Source organism: Balaenoptera musculus, chromosome 7 (assembly GCF_009873245.2).
Source record: "Balaenoptera musculus isolate JJ_BM4_2016_0621 chromosome 7, mBalMus1.pri.v3, whole genome shotgun sequence".
Classification (NCBI taxonomy): Eukaryota; Metazoa; Chordata; class Mammalia; order Artiodactyla; family Balaenopteridae; genus Balaenoptera; species Balaenoptera musculus.
The window spans coordinates 99,472,565-99,496,865 of NC_045791.1; the positions used below are offsets into that span (position 1 = coordinate 99,472,565).

A 24,301-nucleotide genomic window follows, 5' to 3' on the forward strand; every position below is an offset into this window, starting at 1 on the left:
ATATTCCTCTGAAAAGTTTATGCAATTCATCCTTACATATTAAATGCATAAAGGATAACATGAGATTAAAAAAATAGAGTATATTCCTCTTCAATTGGGGACACTACCGAATGCTCAAATTTATCTCAATTCTGGATAATTTGTACTTACAAATACAAAGTTCGATCTACATTTACCTTCTGAATATCTCAAAAGCATGTCTTGGTGCTGGTGGGATGTTGCACTTTGGTGTGGCTGACTGAGTGGGCCAATAACCTGTTGTGAGCACCCGAACTGTGAGATCAACACCACCTAAAGATACCTGTGGAAAAGAGAAGAAAACGTCCCCCCCTAATTAGCTACGATGTGTTATCTGTTCCATACAGACACTGTGTTAGAGTCATCAAAGTAGTTATCTCCATATCCAACATCCAGCAAATAAAAACACATCTTCTTAAAAGTTACACTCATCCAATGTTTTCCTAATTTTAACTATCCTGGCACATTTATAATTATTGCTTAAGATGCTGACTTTACAATACTGATCAAAGTTCCTAGCATATGAACAAAGTCTTACTGGTGTCATTGAAAAGTACAGAGTTTTTGGCCCTTAAGATGTTTTTCAGATAAAATGTCAAGGGGCCATATCAGTATCATTTTAGGGAAAATTCTAGAATATTATTCTAGAATTTTCATCTCAGCTTTTAAACATTTTTACCATCTTAACACAGAAACAACACATTTCTAATATCCCAGTCACATTTCAACTATATTGACCAAAACTTCCATGTTTTCACATGTAGCTCACATTCTAACAACCTCTGCATAGGACACTAGATCCAGTTCTACACAGCAGGTGCTCTATAAGCATTTGCATAATGTTTGACTACCTCTACAAAATATATGCTAGCATTACCATCACAATTAGATTTTTTTTAAAAAATAAATTACAATTTTAAGAAAACAAAAATAAAACACATCAACAGAAATTCTAAAGGGGGGAATATTATCTTTATTATTAACATTCACAGCTTGTTTTAAACCATTATTCCATTTTTATGTAACCTGGATGATTTCGTGATAGAAATTCTTTAAAGAGAAAAACGAGTTTATAAATATCAAGAAGTATTCCACACTCAGATTTCTTCATAAATATCTAATAAATGATTTACTCTATTTTAAAGAAATTGAATCTAGAAATCTTACATGACACATAGGAGAGATGATCACTGCAGAGACTCTTAGATGATGAATGGAGAAGGGCTGAGAACTGTTTGTACACTTGTAATTGGGAAGGGGGTCACAGCTTGGTTCAATCCACCCAAGACAATGAAGTCTTTCATCTCTTTTCCCATATCTCCACACGTCTTGCTCCCTAACCTTCAAGGCTTTCCTCAAAATGTCGTTTTTTAAAGGAGGCCTTCCTCGACCACTCTTCTTTGCTACAAATTTCCTCTATATCTCCTATCACCAGCTAAGGTGCTATGTAATTACTTATCTTGTTGATCATCTGTCTCCCAGATTGGACAGTAAGCTCCATCATGGCAGGGATTTTTGTCTATTCTCTGCTGTATAACCAGTGCCTAGAACAACGCTTGGCCCAGAAACAATGAGTTATTTGCTAAATTAAAAAAAGAAAAAGAGGGCTTCCCTGGTGGCGCAGTGGTTAAGAATCCGCCTGCCAATGCAGGGGACACGGGTTCGAGCCCTGGCCCGGGAAGATCCCACATGCTGCGGAGCAACTAAGCCCGTGCGCCACAACTACTGAGCCTGCGCTCTAGAGCCCGCGTGCCTAGAGCCCGTGCTCCGCAAGAGGAGAAGCCACCGCAATGAGAAGCCCACGCACCGCAACGCCAGAGTAGCCCCCCGCTCAGCGCAACTAGAGAAAGCCCGCGCACAGCAAGGAAGACCCAACGCAGCCAAAAATAAATAAATAAATAAATTTATTAAAAAAAAAAAAAGGAAAAAGAAAAAGAAAGAACCTCAAGGAACTATTACTCCAATGGTTTGGACCTTTCCTTTCTAAATCTCTTAGTATTATTTTTAAGCCACTCAGCTTATTTTCCAAGATAGCACATGACAGGGACAAGTACACAGAAACAGAGGTACCAGAAAAGTCTGTCTGGATATGATATGATTTGCTGATATAAATAAACAGAAATATGATAGCAAGGTGGTTTTCCTGTTCCTATCCCCATTAAAAAAGTACAACACAGGAAAAAATGCACAAACACTTAAATTTCCCTCAGCATAATAAATACAACTTGTCTAAATAAAATATACCACAAGTATTTAGAATTTTAAGAAAAGTACTTGTTAATGACTTCTAAAAGTAAACAGAAGAGTCATTCTCTTGGCATATTTAAACAGGCCAAGAACCTTTAAGAAAGTTACAGAGAATTATCTGAGGATTGATGATGTTTTAAAAGGGTTCCAAGATTTCAGAAAGTTCAAGATTTGTTTTGATTCCTCTGTCACTTTTCATCAAATCTTTCTAATGAAGATTAAGGCTTAGGAGGCGTAAAGCTTAAGATGCTTAGTTTAAACAATTACAAAATAGCCAATAATTGCATGCAAATAATGGCCTTACAAAGTGAAAGCTGCAAACAGATGAGCAGATATATAACTTTGAGCATCTTGATAAGTACTCTACTTACTGGGTTAACAAATTATGAAACAAATATTCCACCATAAAGTGCAGGATATATCTGAATAATCAAAATGAAAGAACAGAAAATGCACAAACTTCATAACAATAGAAAATAACAAAGCAAACAATCTGATGAAATTATCACGTTGAACAATCATTCCCTCTTTTTTAAATGAAACAAGTGCAAGAGAGTGGTCGAGAGTAAATAAAGACCATAATTTCCTTATCAAAAGGCCTTCAACTACCACAGATAAGGTAATTAGACAGCTAGAAAAATAGTAAGGGTTTTGGACCCATCCAGGAACATTCCTTTACATGGTTTCAATACAGCATTTATTCAGACCAGCTTATCTCCTCATAGCTCTTAATATGTGTAACATTAGTGGAAGAAAAAAAAAAACAAAAAACCAAAAAATGTACCATATGAAAATATGATTTTATCAATGCATTAGACAGAATGAAGCACAAATCTCTGAACAATCTAAAAAAGAAAAACATCTAGGATAATCACATTATTCAGTCCCTGCCCACTCAAATTTCTATTTATCACAGAGTCTATCTTTCCTGCTCTCAGCCTTTCTCCACTGTAAACATCCGAGGCAAATCACACAACTATTTTTAACAAAGAGGAAACAGAAGTCCCTCTGAGTCAGAATGTCTTAATATATATAAATGTCCATTTCTACAGAATTAGGTATTTTCACATATTTTGTTTGTGATGAGACTATGGGACCAGCAGAAGTGATAATCTCATATTTAAATATCAAAGAAAAGACCTCCAATTTTTTTTTAATGGTTGTGACATGTCTTAATTATGAAGTAGTATATGGTCAGTTGAGAGAGAAAACTTTAAAGAAAAAATGTGGAGTTCTCTAAACTTAAAGTTACAGTTGAAAAACAGTTAAAAAAAAAAAGAAGAGAAGGGAAAATTCTGAACTTCATTAAACCCCACTGAATCTTCACAAAACCCCACTGGACTCCAAGGCCATATAAGTTGCAGCTTACTGCCTTCTGGGAATCACAATACAAAACCACATTTATAACACACCAGCATCAGCGTTTTTATACTCAGTTCACCCTCCACCGACCCTGAGGATGTCAGGCCCATTTATCCTGACATTTCAGATGAATAAGAATACTGACGCACAGGAAAATCAGGTAACAATTCTAAGATAGCACCATCCTGGGGTAAAGTAAAAGGAAGAGTATTAAAACTCAGTAAGCTTCCCTAAGCCTGGTATTCTTTCCCTAACCTAAAAATGGTTATAACAGCAGAATCACTATTTATTAAATTTTCAGTACATTCCTTCAAGTGGGGAAGATAAACTAAGTTTTATAAGAATAAGAAAAAATATTTTAAGATTAATAGTTAGAAAAAGAGGTTATATGGGAGAAATAATTTTTAAAGCACTCACAGACAATACATATGTTGTCACTAATGGCATTTAAAGAAATGACATGGGGCGGGGGGAAGGATAAATTGGGAGACTGAGATTGACATATACACACTACTATATATAAAATAGATAACTAATAAGAACCTGCTGCATAGCACAGGGAACTCTACTCAATACTCTGTAATGGCCTATATTCTTTTCTTGGGAAAAGAATCTAAAAAAAAAAGAGTGGATATATGGTATGTACAACTGATTCACTTTGCTGTACACCTGAAACTAATACAACATTGTAAATCAACTATACTCCAATAAAAGTTTAAAAAAAAAATAAAATAAAGAAATAACACCAGCAATTCAGTTATCTGAATGGATGAAAATGCCCATTACAAAAGACTTTACATAAACACATTTATATAAGTAGAAATTAATGAAGAATCCTACCCCAGTTGCCTGTAGATGTTGCCTGAACTCATCCATAGTTGTGTTTGAGATGCTCATATCCCTAAACATTCCTTCCAGTTTTGATGTGAATTGACATCCACATTCAGTCTGTGGAAGAAAAACAAATATATACAAATAAATGATGGATTTTACTATTAGAAAATGTACAAAGAAACTCTTTCATGTTACTGTCATCCTTCCTAAATCTTTCCAATAGTTGTTCTATGTCTGTGGATACCAACTTCAGTGTGATTAAGATTAATCCAAGAATTTTATTTTAAAATGCAAATTCCCAGACTCTGAGATTCCCATAAACCTCACTGAAGGTAGTGCTCAGAACTCTTATGTTTTCAACAAGAAACACCCGTATCAGGTGATATGGGTACAGGTAGTCTGTGGACCACACTTTGTGAAACAGAACTATATGATGATATTCCCTTTATTGTTTCCCTTGTACTAATCCTGCCCCAGATCTCCATGAATGAATGTATTTGCCACATCAAGAGAAATTCCAGCACACTGTGAATGTCCCAGAACTTGAACAAATCTAAGTACAGCCTGCTCAAAAAAAAAAAAAAAAATCTAGTTTTATTAATTCATAGAAATAAGTATTTTAAATCAATTAAGTATTTTCCAGTCACATGTTGCTTGTGTTCAATTATGTGATAATCACTAGTTAGGTGCACTCCATTCCATCTTAAATACACCTTACCTTTAACTTAGAAATCATATTTTTTTCAGAGTCATCAGAAACACTTTTATTTGTGAGAAGTCTCCTTGCCAAGTGTTGTTTATAATAACGTTCAAATACATCTTTTTCTTGCATAAACCTAAAAAGGACCATTGCCTTATCCAATATTGTTTCTACTTCTTGTTCTGTTAGCTGCAAACCATTGAAAAGACAATTTAACAATTACACAATTTTAGTTCTACAAAAACAGCATCACAGCTCATCAATAGTTTAAAAACACTGTTTGATAACAAACATAAACATCTGGTTGAGATATGTCAGGAGGAGGGATCTAGTGCGAGAAAGTGCCTCCTACTTCATCTAGTAGCACGACTCTTAAATCCTCATCTAGTGCAGCATTAATCAGGGGCTGGAATGGAGTTCCACTCCCTAGTGGGCTACCTCTGAAAGGGAGGCATGAAGTGATACATGGCTGGATTAAAGGATGACTGAGAACAGAAGAAATGAAATTTTAATCACATAAAAGAATTTTACTATGCCCTTGCATAGTATCTAGGCAGAAACTTACATGGCCAAAAGACAAGATATTTTTATATAAGCTCAGTCAAAATCTAAATCGTGCAACCAGAATGGTAGTAGTTTGTTATAATTCCAAAAGTGAAAAGGCCTCTTGCCCCTAATCTTTTAAATAAGGGCAAGATGATACTGTGGCAGGTTGTATTAAGCTTATATTAAAAACTATGGTAGACTACTCAGCTGTGTCTTTTCTGTTTGGTGCCCTTAGTAATCTTTCTCTTATTTGTTTCTTTGTTATAGCTACCTATTTATTGCTTTGCCCTCCTGTCTCACAAATCCCAAGATGAAGTCAAGAAGACCAATTTATGTGTGATCACAATCTGCTTATTTTGATTTTCTGTGCTGTAGTGAGCTTCCAAGATCCCAGGTATATTATAAAGGCTTGAAACTGAGCTTCCATATATGCTTTCAAACTATTTTCTGATACCTATTCTAGTCTGTGTCTTCAAATTTTTGGCACTCAAGTATTGTTTGATACATAACCCCCAGAACCAGGTGACAGCAAGCAACATTTTATGTGCCACATGGATAGCTGTTTTCTAGTTCCTTATTATCTCTATAGCATATCTAACCCTCACAATCTCAAGTCTATGGATGTGCAGTTGTTTTTGATGCCAGTTACACATTCAGTGAAATGTCAAGGTACTTTTTGTGACCATTTCAAATACTTGAAACAATCCTTTCAAATATCACAGTGCACATTTAAGCATAGAAAAAGAGGACTGTTTAATTTTATAGCTACAAAATTCCTTAATTTTATATTTTATTTCCTAATTTTATATCTACAAATAAAACTTAATATATTTTCAAATGCATTAATACTTACCCCTTTGACTCCCTTTTTCAGCTTATCATCAATAAATAATGAGAGGTATTCAGGGGACCTGGAGTTGAGGTTGAGAAAATACTCAAAGTCACCCGCAATAGTTTGTTTAAAGAGCCGGTCGTTATTAAACGATTCCTGGAGGAAGCGATCAAACCTACTCTTCAGATCCAATAAGCCCTTCCAAATAAAAACAAAGAAACTTAGGATACATTATAATAACTTTCCTATAAACAATACATGTGTAACTACGTACGTTTAACTTTGCTGGTAATAAATGTGTGCATTCAGTGTTAAACTTACTGATTCTACATTGCTATTTTCAAGCCTGTATCTAAGCCTGTTAAAAATGTCAGTGGTGAGAGAAGTATTCTATCTTCCATTTATGTATTATTCTATTAAAGATGAACCAAAGATTCTCCTCACTTTTTCTCCCCACCTTCCTCTATCTTGACTGAATGGGTGAGCCTGAGAGAAAATTAGCTTTAAAAATACATAGAGAAAGCTTATTTATATTAAAATACGAAAAACTTGAGAGCATATTTGTTGTACTGCTTGAAAGCAAAATATCTTGAACCAAAAAGTCACTAAAACACAGTTATTTTTTCTTGAACGCACTAAGGTAGTATATGAACACTAAAGCATACAAAAAAGTAGAACTTTCATTCTTGAGACTATTTAAATAAAGACTTCTTCAGCAGACAAGCTAATAAATGAAAAGAAGTGTTTTGAGTTTGTATCCCTGATATAAATGTACATGCTTTCCAAAATTCTAAAATATTTAGGATTACACATATTAATTTACCATTGGAAAAATTAAGTGAGAAATACATACTACATAGCTTTGTAAAAGTGACCTTTTTAGCACTTGCCAAAATTACTTTATGATAAAGAGAATCTTCTGTATTTACTTACCTGGATATAGTCAACGGGATTCTTTCCTTCTCCTTCCTCAGAAACAAGGGCTTTACCTTGTTCCCTCAAATAGGAACTCATACACTCACACATCGTTTTCAAACCATTTGGCACACGACTAAATAACTTGTACATGCAAGCAAGGTCTGCAATCAGAACAAACACACAAATTGGCTACATTAAAAATTAAGAAAAGAAATTTGAATCTCTGTTCATGGTGATTTGCGATACTTAAAGAAGCTTATTTCTCCATTATGATCATTTGCTGACCACATGAAAAACTATTAAAAAAAAAAACAAACCCCAGGAAAACAGGGGAAAAAAAGCTAGTTAATGGTTATTATTGCAATTTACAAAATACAGATGAGATACAGATGAGATACTTTAAAAGCATCAATAAAATGTCATAGCAAATTTTAGTTTACATGGAAGAGATGTCCAAACAGCATTATAAAGAGTCACAAAAAATGAAAACTGCAGTTTTGAGTTCCTACATAATTTAGCCTATATAATTCTAATCTAGAATCTAGTTAATACTGCAAAACAACTATCAAAAGGATAACTTTAACTGTGGTATAATTGGCAGTTAATGTAATAGGGAAGAAATTTAAAAACCAATTAAAGTCTTCCAGATAATCTTTAAGTATATCTATCTCAAAAGTTCAAATGACAGCCATGACAACAAATAAAATTAAATATATTAGGACTTATTTCATTACACATCATGGTAAAATTCATGTGAAATTTACAGCATAAATTCCTATTCTTTAATATTTTCCTCAGAGCAATCCCTAATATTTCCCAGGTGTTGACCTAAGCCAATATGTATATTTTAAAAATTGGTTTATCTCACTACATTGTTTTTATTTAGAAGGAAAACTCTGGACTCTATTTTTTACAAGATTAAAATGTGGAGTTAAAATACTGCTTTTCCATACATCTAATGTATCTCTGAAATAAGAATTTACCGGGAGGCTATAGTGTCAACTTTACAATGATATAAAAAGGCTTTATGATCGAGAACTTTTAAATATAGAGTTAGTACAGTTAGCAGTTTCTAGATCAGTGGCTGGAAAACTGTTTTCTGTAAAGCACCAGAGAGTAAATATTTTAAACTTGTGGACCATATGGTCTCTTTTGCAACTACTCGATTTTGCCATTGTAGCCATAAAGAAGCTGCAGATAATACATAAGTGAATGGGCATGACTGTGCTCCAATAAAACTTGATTTATGGACACTGAGATCTAAAATTTATATAACTTTCATGTGTAATGAAATACTACTCTTTTGATTTTTTTTTTTTTTCAACCAAACTGATAGTGGGCCAGATTTGGCAGACAGGCTATAATTTGCCCACCCTGGTCTACATTTATAAGAGCAACTTAGATCCTAAAACTGAAGTTGTATGTATTTTAAAGATACCTGGACACAAGGTTTACAAAAAGGGCTTCAAAATTTGTTTCAGTGACTTTCAAAAGCAAATTTCATTAAAAAGTGCTTTCATCAATAATATATGTCCAAAATAACAGCAAATCTTATAGTTTCTCACACTTGTTATAAATTACAACCAAGTTTCCCATGTTAAAAACAAATATTACAAACACGACAATAATTTATGGACATATATACTACAGTAAACTTGGCATATCAAATACCTCTAACAAAATAGTTCCCAACTTTGTCTACTTTGTTCCTATGCTGTTACAGTTTTGCTTAGTCGCATGTATATTTAACAGTATGTAAATTAATACAATTTCATTATATGTAATTCACTGTATATAAATGTATGGCTTAGTGGAGAATGTGAAAGAGAAAATGAAAAATATGCGTCATTCAAAAATTAAATATCATTATTTCTGTATACACTTCATAAAACAATAAAATGATACCATTCAAACTTAATTTCATAATGTTATCTGCATTTAATTATCAATCCAACTCATCCTCCATTCATGGTGGGAAAAAACTGTTTTTCACTTTCTGATTTATGAGACATTTGGCTTCATAATGGTGAAGCTGTGTCTCTGACGTATTCTTGACATACTGCTCATGAGGAGGGCCTAGCATAATTAAAGATATTCTGCAATTAGGTTTCTAGTGGAAAGCCAGGAAAACTGAAGCCATGATTTTAAAATTTAATTTAGAATCACAGAAAGCTGCTTAGTTGTGGAGAACATTAAGTACTAAATAGAAACTATGGTTAAGTGGCTATTCTGATACTCCATTATTTAAGCACTTATTAAGCACCTGCCATGTGTTAGGTATACTTAATGCCTTTAACACAAGTCTCCATGCAGGTTACAGTTACAATTCAGGTATGCTCAACAACCTCCCCATCAAACATTTCCTAGCCTCTAATCTCCAAGCCCATTTCATCTCCCCTCCTCAACAACCCCCACCCAAGGTGACTAAGAAAGCATTAACTCAATAACTAAACAGTACATTAGAAAATTGAGGGCTTCCCTGGTGGCACAGTGGTTAAGAATCCACCTGCCAATGCAGGGGACACGGGTTTGAGCCCTGGTCCGGGAAGATCCCACATGCCGTGGAGCAACTAAGGCCATGAGCCACAACTACTGAGCCTGAGCTCTAGAGCCTGTGAGCCACAACTACTGAGCCCGCGCGCCTAGAGCCCGTGCTCCGCAACAAGAGAAGCCACCACCATGAGAAGCCCACGCACCGCAATGAAGAGTAACCCCCGCTCGTCGCAACTAGAGAAAGCCCACGCGCAGCAACAAAGACCCAACACAGCCAAAAATAAATAAATAAATTTATTTAAAAAAAAAAATCAAAAAAAAAAAAAAAAGGATAGATTCTCATTTTAAGTAAAGGAAAATGCTTTTCATAAAGTCCTATCTGCCAGGGATCATTATGATCAGGGTCATCAAACTATAGCCCATGGACCAACCAACTACAGCCCGCTGCTTGTTTTTGTACAGCTCACAAACTAAGAATGGTTTTCACATTTTTAAATGTTTGAAAAATAAAAATCAAAGTTTTATAGGAACACAGTCAAGTTTAATTAGTTTGTGTTATTGCCTATGCCTACTTTCTCACTATTACAGCAGAGATGAGTAGTTTACTGTCTGGTCCAAACACTTAAAATATTTATTATCTGGCCTTTTACAAAAAAAGCTTGCCAATCCCTGACAGACCATAGGCATCCAGGAGTAGCTTATTTTAGAAAACATGACAAACATCCTTAAAAATCATTTTTGTTTTGCTTTTGCTTTTATAAAAAAGGTTTACCAGAAGGGTCTCTTAAAAAGTAACTTTCTCACCATAGGTCAAAAAGTGTCATGTACCACAATGTTCATTGCAGCTCTATTTACAATAGCCAGGACCTGGAAGCAACCTAAATGTCCATCGACAGATGAATGGATGAAGAAGATGTGGCACATATATACAATGGAATTTTACTCAGCCATAAAAAGAAATGAAATGGAGGTATTTGTAATGAGGTGGATGGAGTTAGAGTCTGTCATACAGAGTGAAGTAAGTCAGAAAGAGAAAAACAAATACAGTATGCTAACACATATATACGGAATCTAAGGAAAAAAAAAAAAAAAAAAAGGCCATGAAGAACCTAGTGGCAAGACGGGAATAAAGACACAGACCTACTAGAGAATGGACTTGAGGATATGGGGAGGGGGTGGGGTGAGATGGGACAGGGTAAGAGAGTGTCATGGACATATACACACTACCAAATGTAAAATAGATAGCTAGTGGGAAGCAGCCGCATAGCACAGGGAGATCAGCTCGGTGCTTTGTGACCACCTAGAGGGGTGGGATGGGGAGGGTGGGAGGGAGGGAGATGCAAGAGGGAAGAGAAATGGGAACCTATTGTATATGTATAACTGATTCACTTTGTTATAAAGCAGAAGCTAACACACTATTGTAAGGCAATTATACTTCAATAAAGATGTTTAAAGGAAAAAAAAAAAAAAGTAACTTTCTCTAGTTTAATAAAAACAACAAATTTACATACAACTTTTTAGGAACTTAGCACATATATAGAAATATAACCACTTGAAAACACAAGGCAAAGATTCCACTAGAGAAAGAATGGAACAACCTCTCTGCCTACCATCTTTGTTTTCCCTTCTCGTACATCCTCCCTTTTAAATTATTAACTTAAAAAAATTTTTTTTCTATTCCCTACCTATGTCATGACCCAACAGGCAATATGTATTTATTTTATAAGAAATACATGGCTAAAATATTGCTAAGACTTCATCTAAGAGCACCAAATTTGTTTATTTTTTAATACCGTATCAGTGACTTATCCAGTCATAGTTTTAAAGAAAACCTTCAGAAATCAAGGAGGAGGACAACATGACTATTCTTTATAATTTCTCCTAGAGTACTTGTTACAAAATAACATTTTAGGAAAATCAGGTAAATAGGCAAGAAGAGTAAATGTTACAGTTATCTCCAAAATGTTTACTTTTAAGCAATTCTCCTTTCTCCTCTTTCAGTCTATAACAAGAGTTCCCAAAACCAATCTACTAATTTATCTAAATATGTCAACATGGAAGACAAATATTTTTGCATTTTTGGTACCCTTACCACAACTAACTCCCAAAGAAATGCTTACAAAAATTTTAAGATTGGAACTTCAGACTGTAAAAGAATCACAAAAACTACAGGAGAGTGTGTGGGAAAGAAGAGTCTAAATACTCTGCTATAGAAATATAAAGTACAGGAATAGGTGAGGAGATCATTGACCTCATCAATAATATTAATCTTCTTCTTTTTTTTAAGCTCTTTTTTTTTCTCCTCTACTCTATTTTTTTCCCCCCCTTTGGTGCGCCGTGTGGCTTGTGGGATCTTAGTTCCCCAACCAGGGATCGAACCTGTGCCCCCTGCAGCCGAAGCACGGGGTCTTAACCACTGGACCGCCAGGGACGTCCCTAAACTTACCTTTTGGGTTAAGAAAAACAAAAAGTGAGGAGACTTAAGATGAAAGAAAAAAAAAAGCCACTTGATTCACTAGGAATATCTAAAATCCTCATTAATATGTGTAAAGTAACAACAGTGATAAATTAATGACAAATACCACAACTTCTTGAAAACTGACATTCATAAACTACAATAGAAAAAAAAATACTGAGAACCTGGTAGAACAATAAGACTTTAATTATTTCTCAACTGCTAACACTTACCTTCTGTCTTTCCGTTTTTCAACATATGTACTAGCCCCGAATTCTCCATTTCTACTATAGTTTTCATGTGCTTGGAGATGAGTTCCCTCTCAACCACCTTTACAATTGGCTCTTCAGTTGATTTGTCAAGGCAGTGCATCACCCGTTCTATTTCTTCATTAATTCTAGCTTCTACTTTCTTTATATATACTGAAGCACTGTTTTCTGCTAAAAATTTCTGGCTTTCCATCTGCAAATAAGAAGCATGATTTTTTTTTAAAAAAACACAGAAGCAAAATGTGCTTCTGCTTTTAACTGGGTTTCTACAGTTTCTCATAAACCAAACTAAATATCCCAAGCACTATTAACATTTTATATACTGTCTTATTATATATATTCATATAGTCCGAATTATACCCTTTAAAGCATTACTTACATAAGACTTAATTAATACATTATCCTTAAGCAGCGTTTTTCAGACTTTGCCAGTGTATTCCAAATAGCAGAAAAAGTAAGCACACGCCAGTGAAGATCAAAAGTATAGAATGAAGCATCTGACCCCAAGTGAGAGTGGGAAATTCTTCTTTGATTTGTTTTATTGTAAAATTATGCCTAAAAAGATTCATCATGTTTATCATACAGTTTTGCTGGCATACTGGTAGTTACTAAAGTCCTCCTGCCACCCCACTCCCGCTCTCAAAGGAATATATATAAAGTTTGAGAAATAGAGCTTTTGAGTAACTATTAATCTTGTCTTCTAACACCAGCCTTAGAGAAATTCCAGTAAATTTTAAATGTTGGCTCAATTGACTTCAATCTCATAGTAAAATTAACAAATATATCTAAGAATTACATAATAGAAGATGTATTAATATAAATTATGTACAAAATTTAATAACATTTCCCATTCTCTTAATAAAAAGTAGTTTATACCAAATGTAAAATGGATGGCTAGTGGGAAGCTGCCGCATAGCACAGGGAGCTTGGCTCGATGCTCTATGACCACCTAGAGGGGTGGGACAGGGAGGGTGGGAGGGAGGCTCAAGAGGGAGGGGATATGGGGATATATGTATACTTATAGCTGATTCACTTTGTTGTACAACAGAAACTAACACAACATTGTAGAGCAATTATACTCCAATAAAGATGTTAAAAAAAAAGCAGTTTAAAATAATCAAGTTTCTAAGAATAAACATTAACACACCAAACAAAAATCTTGGTGAGACCGTCACTTCCCTGTTAAAACTGTATTTTATATATACACACAGATGTATACATATGCCACTGCAACACACTTTGGGATCCTGACAATAACCATCTACTGGTATTTCTATACTGTAATGAAGGTAATTAAAACAAATGCAAACGTCAAAAACGTTGCCAGAAATATCTAGAAGTAGTTGCTGTGTTACCAGAAAATAAAGCCTGTTTCCTACATTATAAAATTAATAGTTCATGACGTATGGCCCAGGCTCACCAGTACAGGCCACACAAGGCTTCCTGATGGCTACAGGCTGATTTCTGAAAAGCGGCCTGGGGGTTACGCCAGTCCAAAGGACATCGAAACCCCCCGAGTCTACTGCTATACTCATCCAATGGCTTCTATGAATGACGCACTGTAGAGCTATTGTAACGTTCTATTCATTTAGTTCTTTAAAAGGTTATTACTAAAGTTGACCAGTAAGGTCTACTTTAGCAACACTACAAAGCTCCTACTATAAATTGCTCAGATAGTTGAGGCTTTCAGGAAGAATGTCTGATTATCATGACCTTATAAATATTGTCTTATCATTTGTCATAGTACTCAGTCCTTGTTGTTATCATTTCATTACAAAATAGTACTGGTTTAGCTTTACTTTCAGCAACGTAGTTGATTTGGGGTTGTATATACTGCTGCAAATTTTTATCAACTGTACTTACTGACTTTTAATTTCCTAATCAACAGCTTTTAAGACATATATATGCCTTACGAGATCATGCATATATCTATATTTATTTTACTAGTAACTTATATTACCAAAAAGCCTGAATAGTGAAACTTCAAAGGTGATGTACTGCCTGTGAATCTATGGTAAATAGTTAGTAACATACAAATATAATAAAATTTAAGGTTATTTCTAAGTTTATATATTTTATACATATAATTTTTTAAAAATCACGTGTGTAAGTCCAACCTCTTTGACTTATTTTCAGAAAGTTCCTTCACTGGAACGTGAGACTGTGGGGTAGGTGTGCTGAAGGGTGTAATTTGCACCCTCTTCCCCAAAGGGCCACAGTACAAAAAGGTCAAAATGCTTAAATTACTAACTATATTCGGTAATTTTAAGAACATCTTAAAAGAGTATTTATTTATATCTTCACTGATTACCTGAAAAAACTCTGCAGACATTTCCAAAAAAGGAGCCTCAAAATCTTCTTCATAGACTGATCGTCCTTCGAGACCTAAAATCATTAACATCTGGCAAGCATTTCTTATTGCGCCTCTGTCAAAAGAAGTTAAACCACTTGATAATAAAAACACATTAAAGATTCATGTAAAAGATGCAGCAGAAGTAGCTAGAAAGACTTTCAGAGCAAGTTTTTTAACCTAAGTGACCAATCTTCCATAAGCAACTAATTTATAACATAAAGATTTAGAGTAATTTTAACTGGAAAGCATATCTTGACTGCACAGCTATTTATCTCAAGTTGTTCTCATGCTGTTGTAACTTAGGATTTTTGAAGAAAATGTGTTTAAAATGACTAAATATTCCTGGGTACTTAAAAGCGCAAAAAGAATCAACAGGCGATCAGGAAGCAGGGAGGAGAGAGGGAGTCTACAGCACTCGACATGGGTACAACGCACAGTTGCTCCTAGGCAATATAATTTTTTTGCACCAAATGGCTTTGGGGCAATCCTGACCAAGCACCAAAGATGAAATAAAAAGAACTTTACAAGTCTTCCTCTAACAGCTGCTTTGAATACAAAGAAGCAAAGAAAGCAGTCTTGCATGTTTCAAGCCACTCTGGCTGCAGTGTCACAAAAATGGCACTGCAACAATGTTTGGGGGGGCGGAATACGACTTAACAAAAGGGGTACAAGAGTTCTTAGTCATTTTAGACTATGTTCAACATTTTTTTCTTCAAAGACCTTAAAAATAAATGCTAGCCAAAAGCCCTTTTACAGAAGAAAAAAATATATTATCAAATAGCAAAAAAAAAAAAAAAAAAAAAAGCCAGCATAAAAAAAAATACATAAAAAATCAAAAAGAAGACTAATGGCCGATTTGCTTTTTAAAAGTATATTAAATAAAAGCTTAGGATGGTTTCTTCTAAAAATAAATGTGTGCTTTTTAGTTACAATCTAGCTAACTTTGTTAACTGTGATATAAGGTTTTTGAGTATTTTCATAATATGCTGGACAATCAAACTTTACTTTAATAAAATTAAGACAGTGAAATCGGTTCTCAAGATATAACCACTAAAAACCAAAACCCAAAGAGTAAAAAGATTATTATACCGGTCTACAACTTCTCCTTTCCGCTCTCTGGCAATCATATCCAACAACGTTTGTCGTAGGTGATCCCTAATACACCCGTAACGTACAACTTGATCTCGAAAAATAATTAATCCCAAATTGTAGACATTCTCCACATTATTTTGTTGTACGTACACACGGTCCTGCAGTTAAAACAAAACCATAATATAAACATTAGTACAACTCTTGCGAACATAAAAATAATCCTTTTGAGTTACAATAATAAAGGAAATAAAATTCCAAAAGTGGTCAATTTTTCAGGTGAGAAACACTTCAAGCAACATGGAATGTTCTAGTACCTCCCAAGTTATATAAAAGTTATATATAGTAAGTCCTTACAATTTACAATTGCTACTGAAACAAACAACGGCTATAGGCGGTTGCCCACTTACCTTAAGAAAAAGGGAGGAAAAAAGCAAGCACCCCACCCAGGGAGAGAGGCAGGTCAGCAGAAAGCAGAGGCGAAAGGTAGACAGCAAGGCAGGCAGAACTTCCTTTCTCCCCAAAGCCATACCATGCACAAATATGGTTCTTATTTTCTTAAATACTGTACCTGAAGATCATATTAAGTAAAACTGAGAGCTGAATGAAACACAGATGCATGTGACTTAAGCTGACTGTTTACTGGTAAATGTTAAAAGGTTCTAATGCTTATAATAGAGCAGCATTCAGTATTACATAATTAAAACACCCCTAGCTACTGCCATTTCAGATTATTTACTGGTAGTCATCTAACTTTCAAGTTCTTTCCAACATGATTACCGGTGTCTCACTTAATAGAGTACAGATAATCCAGAATTATTGGCCATAAAAGTCCTATTTTGTGAAATATTTTAAAATCTGTATTTACACCAAAATACACTGAAATAAAACTACTGTTCTTAATTCACAAAAGGATTAGTAACAGAATTCCTTTCTGTTCTTAACCAGGATCTCTCCGGGCTTTGGCGGGTCTGTGAACTTCCCAAAATTTTTAAATTATTGTGTGTTTCTTCATACATAAGTATTTTGGAAAGAGTCCGTAGTTTTCACCAGATTCTGAAAGGCATTTGTAATCCAAAAACAGTAAGACTCACTGCAAACTGTGATCTCTGAACTTTTAAAGGAACACTGTTAATACAAGCAACACCAAATACAAGGTAAACGTGAACAGAAGTTCTACCATATTAGTATTAAATGGTCTTGATCACCTTTCTAGCCAATTTTTACTAAATTCTCCATGAGTAGCACTCTCTTCACAGACACTATCCTCCAACTTTCACTCACCTCACACAATGGTACATACCTAATGGCTACAAGGAAAGCTGCTCTTTTATTAGCATTGTTGGTGCTCACTTTCTCCATTTTATTTCACATTTTTCAAATCCTGACAGCAACTTCAGTTAAGTTCAAAATTTTCATTGATGACTTCTTCAATAAATTCTTGAATTTCACACTTCTTTCCTCAAGATCGTAAATTCTGAGTTTTGCCCTGGCCGCATCCCTCCTCCTTTTCGAAGGCCTCACTGTTTTCTATGTACTGAAGCTACTCTTCACTCTCATGACCTTCAGGTCCAACACTCCCCACCCTCCACTACCATCCTGATTCTGGCTTACTTTTCAGCATAAAACAAAACACATTCAATAAAAACTGGCATAAATCTAATAATTTATGAAGCAATGAGAAAAAATAATCACTCCAATTATTGAGTAAATTATTTATAAATTTGATTTTTACAATTTTGATTATAAATTTCTATGGTACAGATTCTGTACCAAATACAGAAATCACTCTTACCCAATGCAATCAAAACCAGTAACTAGCTAGCTAAAGTGGTAAAAGAGGAAAACTATTAAACATACACACACACACCACACCAGCACCTTAAACATTTTAATTTAAAACACATAAGCATTCACTGAGATAAAGACTTTTTCTTTGAACATGAGTCCTGTGATTAGAAGTCAATGCTGTCTTTCTCACATATACCCATACATCATAAATTTCTAGCCTGTCTACTTTCAGTTTCATTAAGATGGCTAATGACCAGAGACAACTGTGAAGCAATGTAAAAGGGCTTCTAGATTTTTACAATTTCCACTCCAGTCTTATAAATTACCAAATTACCCAATATTTAGTGATTTGCCTTTGTCAAGTCTTTCCAAAACATTCAATCTAGTTTGCCAAATAACAAATTTTATTGTTTTTCACACTTTTATTGACTTACACAATATAAAATGATGTAATAACAAGAAATACAACTAGCATAAACAAGCTTGAAAACAAATACAACTGACTCTCAGTGAGCAAAGCTCAACTGACAGGAGCAAAACAGAGAAGATACACTGAACAGTAGTGGAACAGCACTGAGAGAACTTTGTATCAATCAGGCTGTTTCACAGCTAGAATAGAAAGTATTGTTAATTCAGGCAGGTACTGTTAAGTTTCAACTGTACTATATGCCTCTGTGACATTCAGCACATCTTGTAGGGGATATATAACATCCCATACATACGATATAAGCAAACTTAACATATGTCTACTAAGACACTAACCTCTTTCTTAGGAAACCAAATGTTCTTAATTTAGGCTAAGAGAAATGTCAAAGAACCAAGTCAGATTTTATTGTTTTTGGTGAAAGGCAACTACCTTTAAGAATTACAGAACAGGGCTTCCCTGGTGGCGCAGTGGTTGAGAATCTGCTTGCCAATGCAGGGGACACGGGTTCGAACCCTGGTCTGGGAAGATCCCACATGCCACAGAGCAACTAGGCCCGTGAGCCACAACTACTGAGCCTGCGCGTCTGGAGCCTGTGCTCCGCAACAAGAGAGGCCGCGATAGTGAGAGGCCCGCGCACCGCGGTGAAGAGTGGCCCCCGCTCGACGCAACTAGAGAAAGCCCTCGCACAGAAACGAAGACCCAACACAGCCATAAAATAAATAAATAAATAAATTTAAAAGTTAAAAAAAAAAAAAGAATTACAGAACAAAAGACACATGCAATGTAATCTTCAGAGTAAACTAAGAGTGTTAAAGTGAAAAATTTTTAATGTTTTCCCCTTTTGGCTTTATTGCAGTTATATGCCGTAAAATTCACTCATTTTAAGAGCATGGTTCAATAATTTACAGTAAATTTCTATATTGTGTAGTCATTGCCACAATCCAGTTCTGGAATATACTTCCATCACTCAAAAAAAGAAAGAAAAAAGAAAAAGGAAAAATCCCTCCAGCCCTTCCGCAGTCAATCTCCACTTCCAGCACCTCTGCTTTCTCTTTCTATACATTTCCTTTCCTGGACATTTCATATAAGTGGAATCATAGAACATGTAATCTTTTGTGTCTGATTTTTCATCAAGTGTAAAGTTGCGAAGGTTCATTAATATAACATATATTAGTATTTCATTCCTTTTTTGGGCTGAAGTATTCCATTGTATTGGATATGCCACATTTAGCTTATCCATTTATCAGCTGATGGATATTTGGGGCTGTTTCCAGTTTACTGGCTGTTTCCAGTCTACTATGAGTAACGTTGCTATGAACACTTGGGTGCAATCTTCTTGTTGGACGTATGCTTTCATTTTTCTTGGATGGATTTCTGTGAGTAGAAGTACTATTGAGCCATATGAAAATTGCCAAATTGTTTGTTTTCTAAAGTGGACGTGCCAGTTATAGAATTCTTCGTATTATCTTTGGCTCTACCATTAACTGGTGGTGTGACCCTGAGTAAGTCATTTACCCACTCTGGTCCTGGGTAACATAAAGGGCTGGTAAAGACAGTCTCTAAAACTCTGATTTCCTTTGAAGTTTAACTCTCTGATCAAAAATTAACATATACTAGGGATCAAGACACATTTCAATGTTACTCCTTCCCTTTCTGTTATCAGTCTCCCCTGGCCTGGGTTCCTCTCTTCTCAGTCCTAAACACAGTGATGCCATCACTACCAAAGCAGGTGAGTCTATAACCGTATTGGCCTATAATATCTGCTATCTTAAGCCCTGTGGCAAAAAGACAGAACGAGAGCCAGGTGCAGCTGATGAGTTCTTCAGGCAGAATGCATATGGGAGAGAACAATGTTTCAGAGTAAAAGCAGCCAGGTATGATGGGAACACATGGTTGGAGTATTTGAGCAAAGCGTAGAAAATTTACATCCATGGAGGATGACTGGGGATAAGGGAAATACAGATGTTGTAGGATAAAAGCCAAACCCTTGTCTTTTAATGTGAGACCGTCAAGGTGTATAATGATTGTAATTAAACGACATAATATTAAGAAAAGCTGTTAACCCTGAAATATGATTATAGATACCAGAGAGCTAATAAATAGAGAAGGGAAAACCTGCAAACATGAGTATAGCCACTTAAATTAGTAATACCAAATAGTCATTTATATTGTTTGGTACATATGATTAATTACCATCAAGTAAAATAAAAGCTATACATACATACATCTGAGTGTTTATGTGTGCGTAAACTAATGCAGCACACATTCACAATAAACTTGTGATCTGCACATGATCATTAAAATATCTGCTGAATGAACATGCTAAATCTTCTGTTTACTGTTTATCAGCACTATCAGAAGGAATTCAGCCTGCAGGTACACAACAGCCTTTCATAATAGATTCTAACAGGAATCTCTCTTTGTTAAAAAATAAGTGGCTAATTTTATGTAATACAATATCAATTTAGCTCTGATCATTTAAATCACTGGAAAACTTTTTTATTTTGTATACCTTTCTACGTGAATATTTAATTTGACCAAAAGGTAGTTTGTATGAGTCCAACATTAGTCATTTATCTATTGAAGAGAGCTCAACAGAGATAGAAAGTTGGTGGTTGCTTCTGTTTGCCTTTTGAAAGCCAAAATACAGGCATTTTAAATATAAAATGTTGTGAGAAATCCATTTGAAAGCCTCACGTCTGGATCAAACATTAGATTTACTAAAGGGATGTGAGTTTCGTAACTACAGAGATGAAATACATTTGAACTCTCTGTTTACGGCTCCCTCTTGGGAGTCGCTACTCCCACAGGCCAAGCAAACCTTCTCCCCGGGCCTGATGGCTTCACCAAGACCCTAATCCACCAAGATGCCTAAATATTTAACTAACGTATGACAGGTCAAACTCAGCACGCAGAAGTATTCTTAGATGTGTCAAGGCACACTATGCGAAAATACAGATTTTATGAAAGCTAAACCTGTGCAAAGTCAAGGAGTGACTGTGCAAGTGGGCTAAAAAGCTTCATGACTCAGGGAGTGGTATTTAAATAAAAATAAAACAACAAAAGTTTGATAATGAACTTCAAAAAATAACTCTTACTACTTTATCCAGAAGAAATGGTTCGGGAAATATTTTTACCAACAGTCATTGTATCACGAAAAAGCAAACTAGGATAAATGTGTACTGGGCATAGGAATCAATGATGCACCCAAGGAAAGGACAAATTATAAGCTCTTTCAATATCACTCATATCTAGTGTCTCATTTGAACAATGTTTTCTTGTAAGATTACACAGGTATTTGGGAAGCAAATTCTAAAACTAACCTTTGGGTTACATTCAACTCTGAACACTGAGTACTACAAATATAAATACAATAGTCCTTTGTCTCAATTATTTTTTGAGGGAGCTTGTTATAAAATTTTTGCTTCAAATACCAGCAGTTCAGGACTTTTAATAACACAACTAATGAACTAAGGGCAGTTATGGATTAGTACTCATTTATCTACACTTCCCTGCTTGATCCCACTTATGACCAATGGCAGCTATTTATTTAGGCAAAGACCACTTTTTAAATTGAAGTGAATAGCTCTGAAAGTTGGTTTATCAAGCACACTGTCAAGGAGCTTAATTAAACTTAAATAATTCTTCTTTCACTTTCTTGTCTTCAAGGCAAGAAGATCTATAACTGTTTTCGTTTACCTTTTTTTTAAAAAAAGAGACCAGAAAAGCGGCAGGAGCCCGCATGCTGCAACTAAGATCTGGCGCAACCAAATAAATAAAATAATTAAATAAATTTTTAAAAAATTTTTAATAAAAAGGGTAAATAAATAAATAAAAATAAAAACAGAATTACCATATGATCTAGCAATTCTACCATCTAGGTTTATACTCAAAAGAGCCAAAAGAAGGGTCTTAAAGAAATATTCATACACCCATGTTCATAGCAGCATTATTCAAAATTGACCAAGGGTGGAAACAAGCCAAGTGACCACTGACAGATGAATGGATAAGCAAATGTGGTATATCCATACAACTGAATATTATTCAGCCTGAAAAAGAAAGGCAATTTTTAAAATTGATGCAACACTGGTTTATAACATTACATACATTTCATGTGTACAACATTATATTATGACTTCTATATACACTACAACGTGCTCACCACCAAATGTTTAGTTTCTGTCATCACACAGCCAACCCCCTTTACCCATCTTGCCCTGCCCCCATCCCCCTTTCCCTCTGGTAACCACTAATCTGTTAAGGAAGGGAATTCAGACTCAGGCTACAACATGGATGAAACTTGAGTTGCGAAAGGACAGATACTCTGTGATTCCACTTATATGAGGTAGCTAGCTAGAGTGGTCTAATTCATACAGAAAGTACAGTGGTGGTGACCAGGGGGTGGGGAATGGGGAGTTATCATTTAATGGGTATCGGGTTTTAGTTTTGCAAGATGAAAATTCTGGAAATGAATGGAGGTGATGGCTGTGCAACAGTATGAATGTACTTAACACCACTGAGCTAACTGTACACTTTAAAATTATTAAGATAATAAATTTTATGTTATGTGCGTTTTACAACAATTACAACAAACGAACAAATACTGTTTAAAAGCATCAAAGAGCACTAAAAGCAACCTGGACTTGCGGGGCCCGGATTCTGGAGAAAAGACAAGTATACTGAGAGGAGCCCTACGTTCGCCTTCACTCGTTCCCTTGGGTCATTTGTTGTATTTGGAGGACTGGAAATAAGAGGCCAAGCAGAAAGTCACAGGTGGGCTGGCTATCAAGCAGCTAAGACTTACGAGGCAGAAGTCTGAAGAAGAGAGAAATGTAAAGAAGAGCCAGAAATTCTGCAGCTAATTTCCACTGAGATGTTTACTGACACATCACCTAAGCATGGATGAGACACCAAAATACCAAACAGAAAGCAGCACTGGGAGACTAAAGAGCTGAACAGAGACTGTTGGCAGACTTGCAGCAGAGAGAGACAAAAGCTAGTATCTCAAGGCACAGTAACGTGAAGGGCAAACCAGTAAACAACTCAGGCTTTTAACTGAGACCCCAGAAGGGGTTATTTCCTGTGTGTAAAAACATGCCCTGGAAAAAAAGGCAAACTGAAAACAGATCAACCTTAACAAAGCCTAAAAGCCAGCTTCAACTAGATCATGGCGATCTATGATCCTATGAAGGAAAACATCATCATCCAGGGCCTCCACAATTTTTCATACACAATGTTGGAAAAATTACCAGGCCTGTCCCCACACCAAAACAAAACAAGCACTCCAGGATCAAATGTCTAAAAACTAAGGGGGAAAAGCCCCAGGAAGTCAAAGTATTCTAAGACTCTGATACTATCCAGAAGTGGTTTAAAAAAAAAACTAATATAAGGTAAACTATAAGTCAAGGATCTATGTTGTAATCGCTAAGGTAATCCCTAAAATAATAATAATAAAAGCATATATAAATAACAGCTAATGGGGGAAGGGGATAGGATAATAAATCATACTTGATTCACCTAAAAGGAGGAAAGAAAGCTGAATAAAATCAAAAGAACAGATAAGACAAACAGGAAAAAACCAAAACAGTAGGACGGCAAATATAAACCCAAATACATCAGTAGTCACATTAAATATAAATGAATTATATGCTTCAATTTAAAAACAAAGATTATCAGATAGGTTTAAAAGCATGTTACTATATGGTACTTACAAGTGACACACCTTAAATATAAGGACACAAAAAGGTGGAAAGAAAAGGATGAGATGAAGTTTGCCATACAAACATTAATTGTAAGAAAGCTCATTTAGTAACAGAGACAAAGTAGTCTTTAAGCAAGAAGTATTACTAGTGATAAAGAATATTTCAGAAAAATAAAAAAGTCGATTCAATAGGAAGATAAAACCCTAAATTGATATTCACTTTGTAACAAAACCTCAAAATATATAAACTAAAAGAATAAACAAAC

At 35.1% G+C, this 24,301-nt stretch overlaps 1 protein-coding gene across 2 annotated transcripts in view; it reads right to left on the reverse strand.

The window, feature by feature from the left end:
* The window catches only part of CUL3 (cullin 3), a 99,213-nt gene that overhangs the window by 24,502 nt on the left and 50,410 nt on the right, over nucleotides 1-24,301 (reverse strand). For both annotated transcript variants that reach the window (XM_036857251.1, XM_036857252.1), the window contains 8 exons: nucleotides 16,117-16,277; nucleotides 14,986-15,100; nucleotides 12,639-12,867; nucleotides 7,473-7,618; nucleotides 6,561-6,737; nucleotides 5,180-5,350; nucleotides 4,468-4,575; nucleotides 177-301 (listed from right to left, as the gene is read on the reverse strand). In XM_036857251.1, the coding sequence (XP_036713146.1) occupies nucleotides 177-301; nucleotides 4,468-4,575; nucleotides 5,180-5,350; nucleotides 6,561-6,737; nucleotides 7,473-7,618; nucleotides 12,639-12,867; nucleotides 14,986-15,100; nucleotides 16,117-16,277 (1,232 nt within the window). The remainder of the gene's footprint in view (nucleotides 1-176; nucleotides 302-4,467; nucleotides 4,576-5,179; nucleotides 5,351-6,560; nucleotides 6,738-7,472; nucleotides 7,619-12,638; nucleotides 12,868-14,985; nucleotides 15,101-16,116; nucleotides 16,278-24,301) is intronic.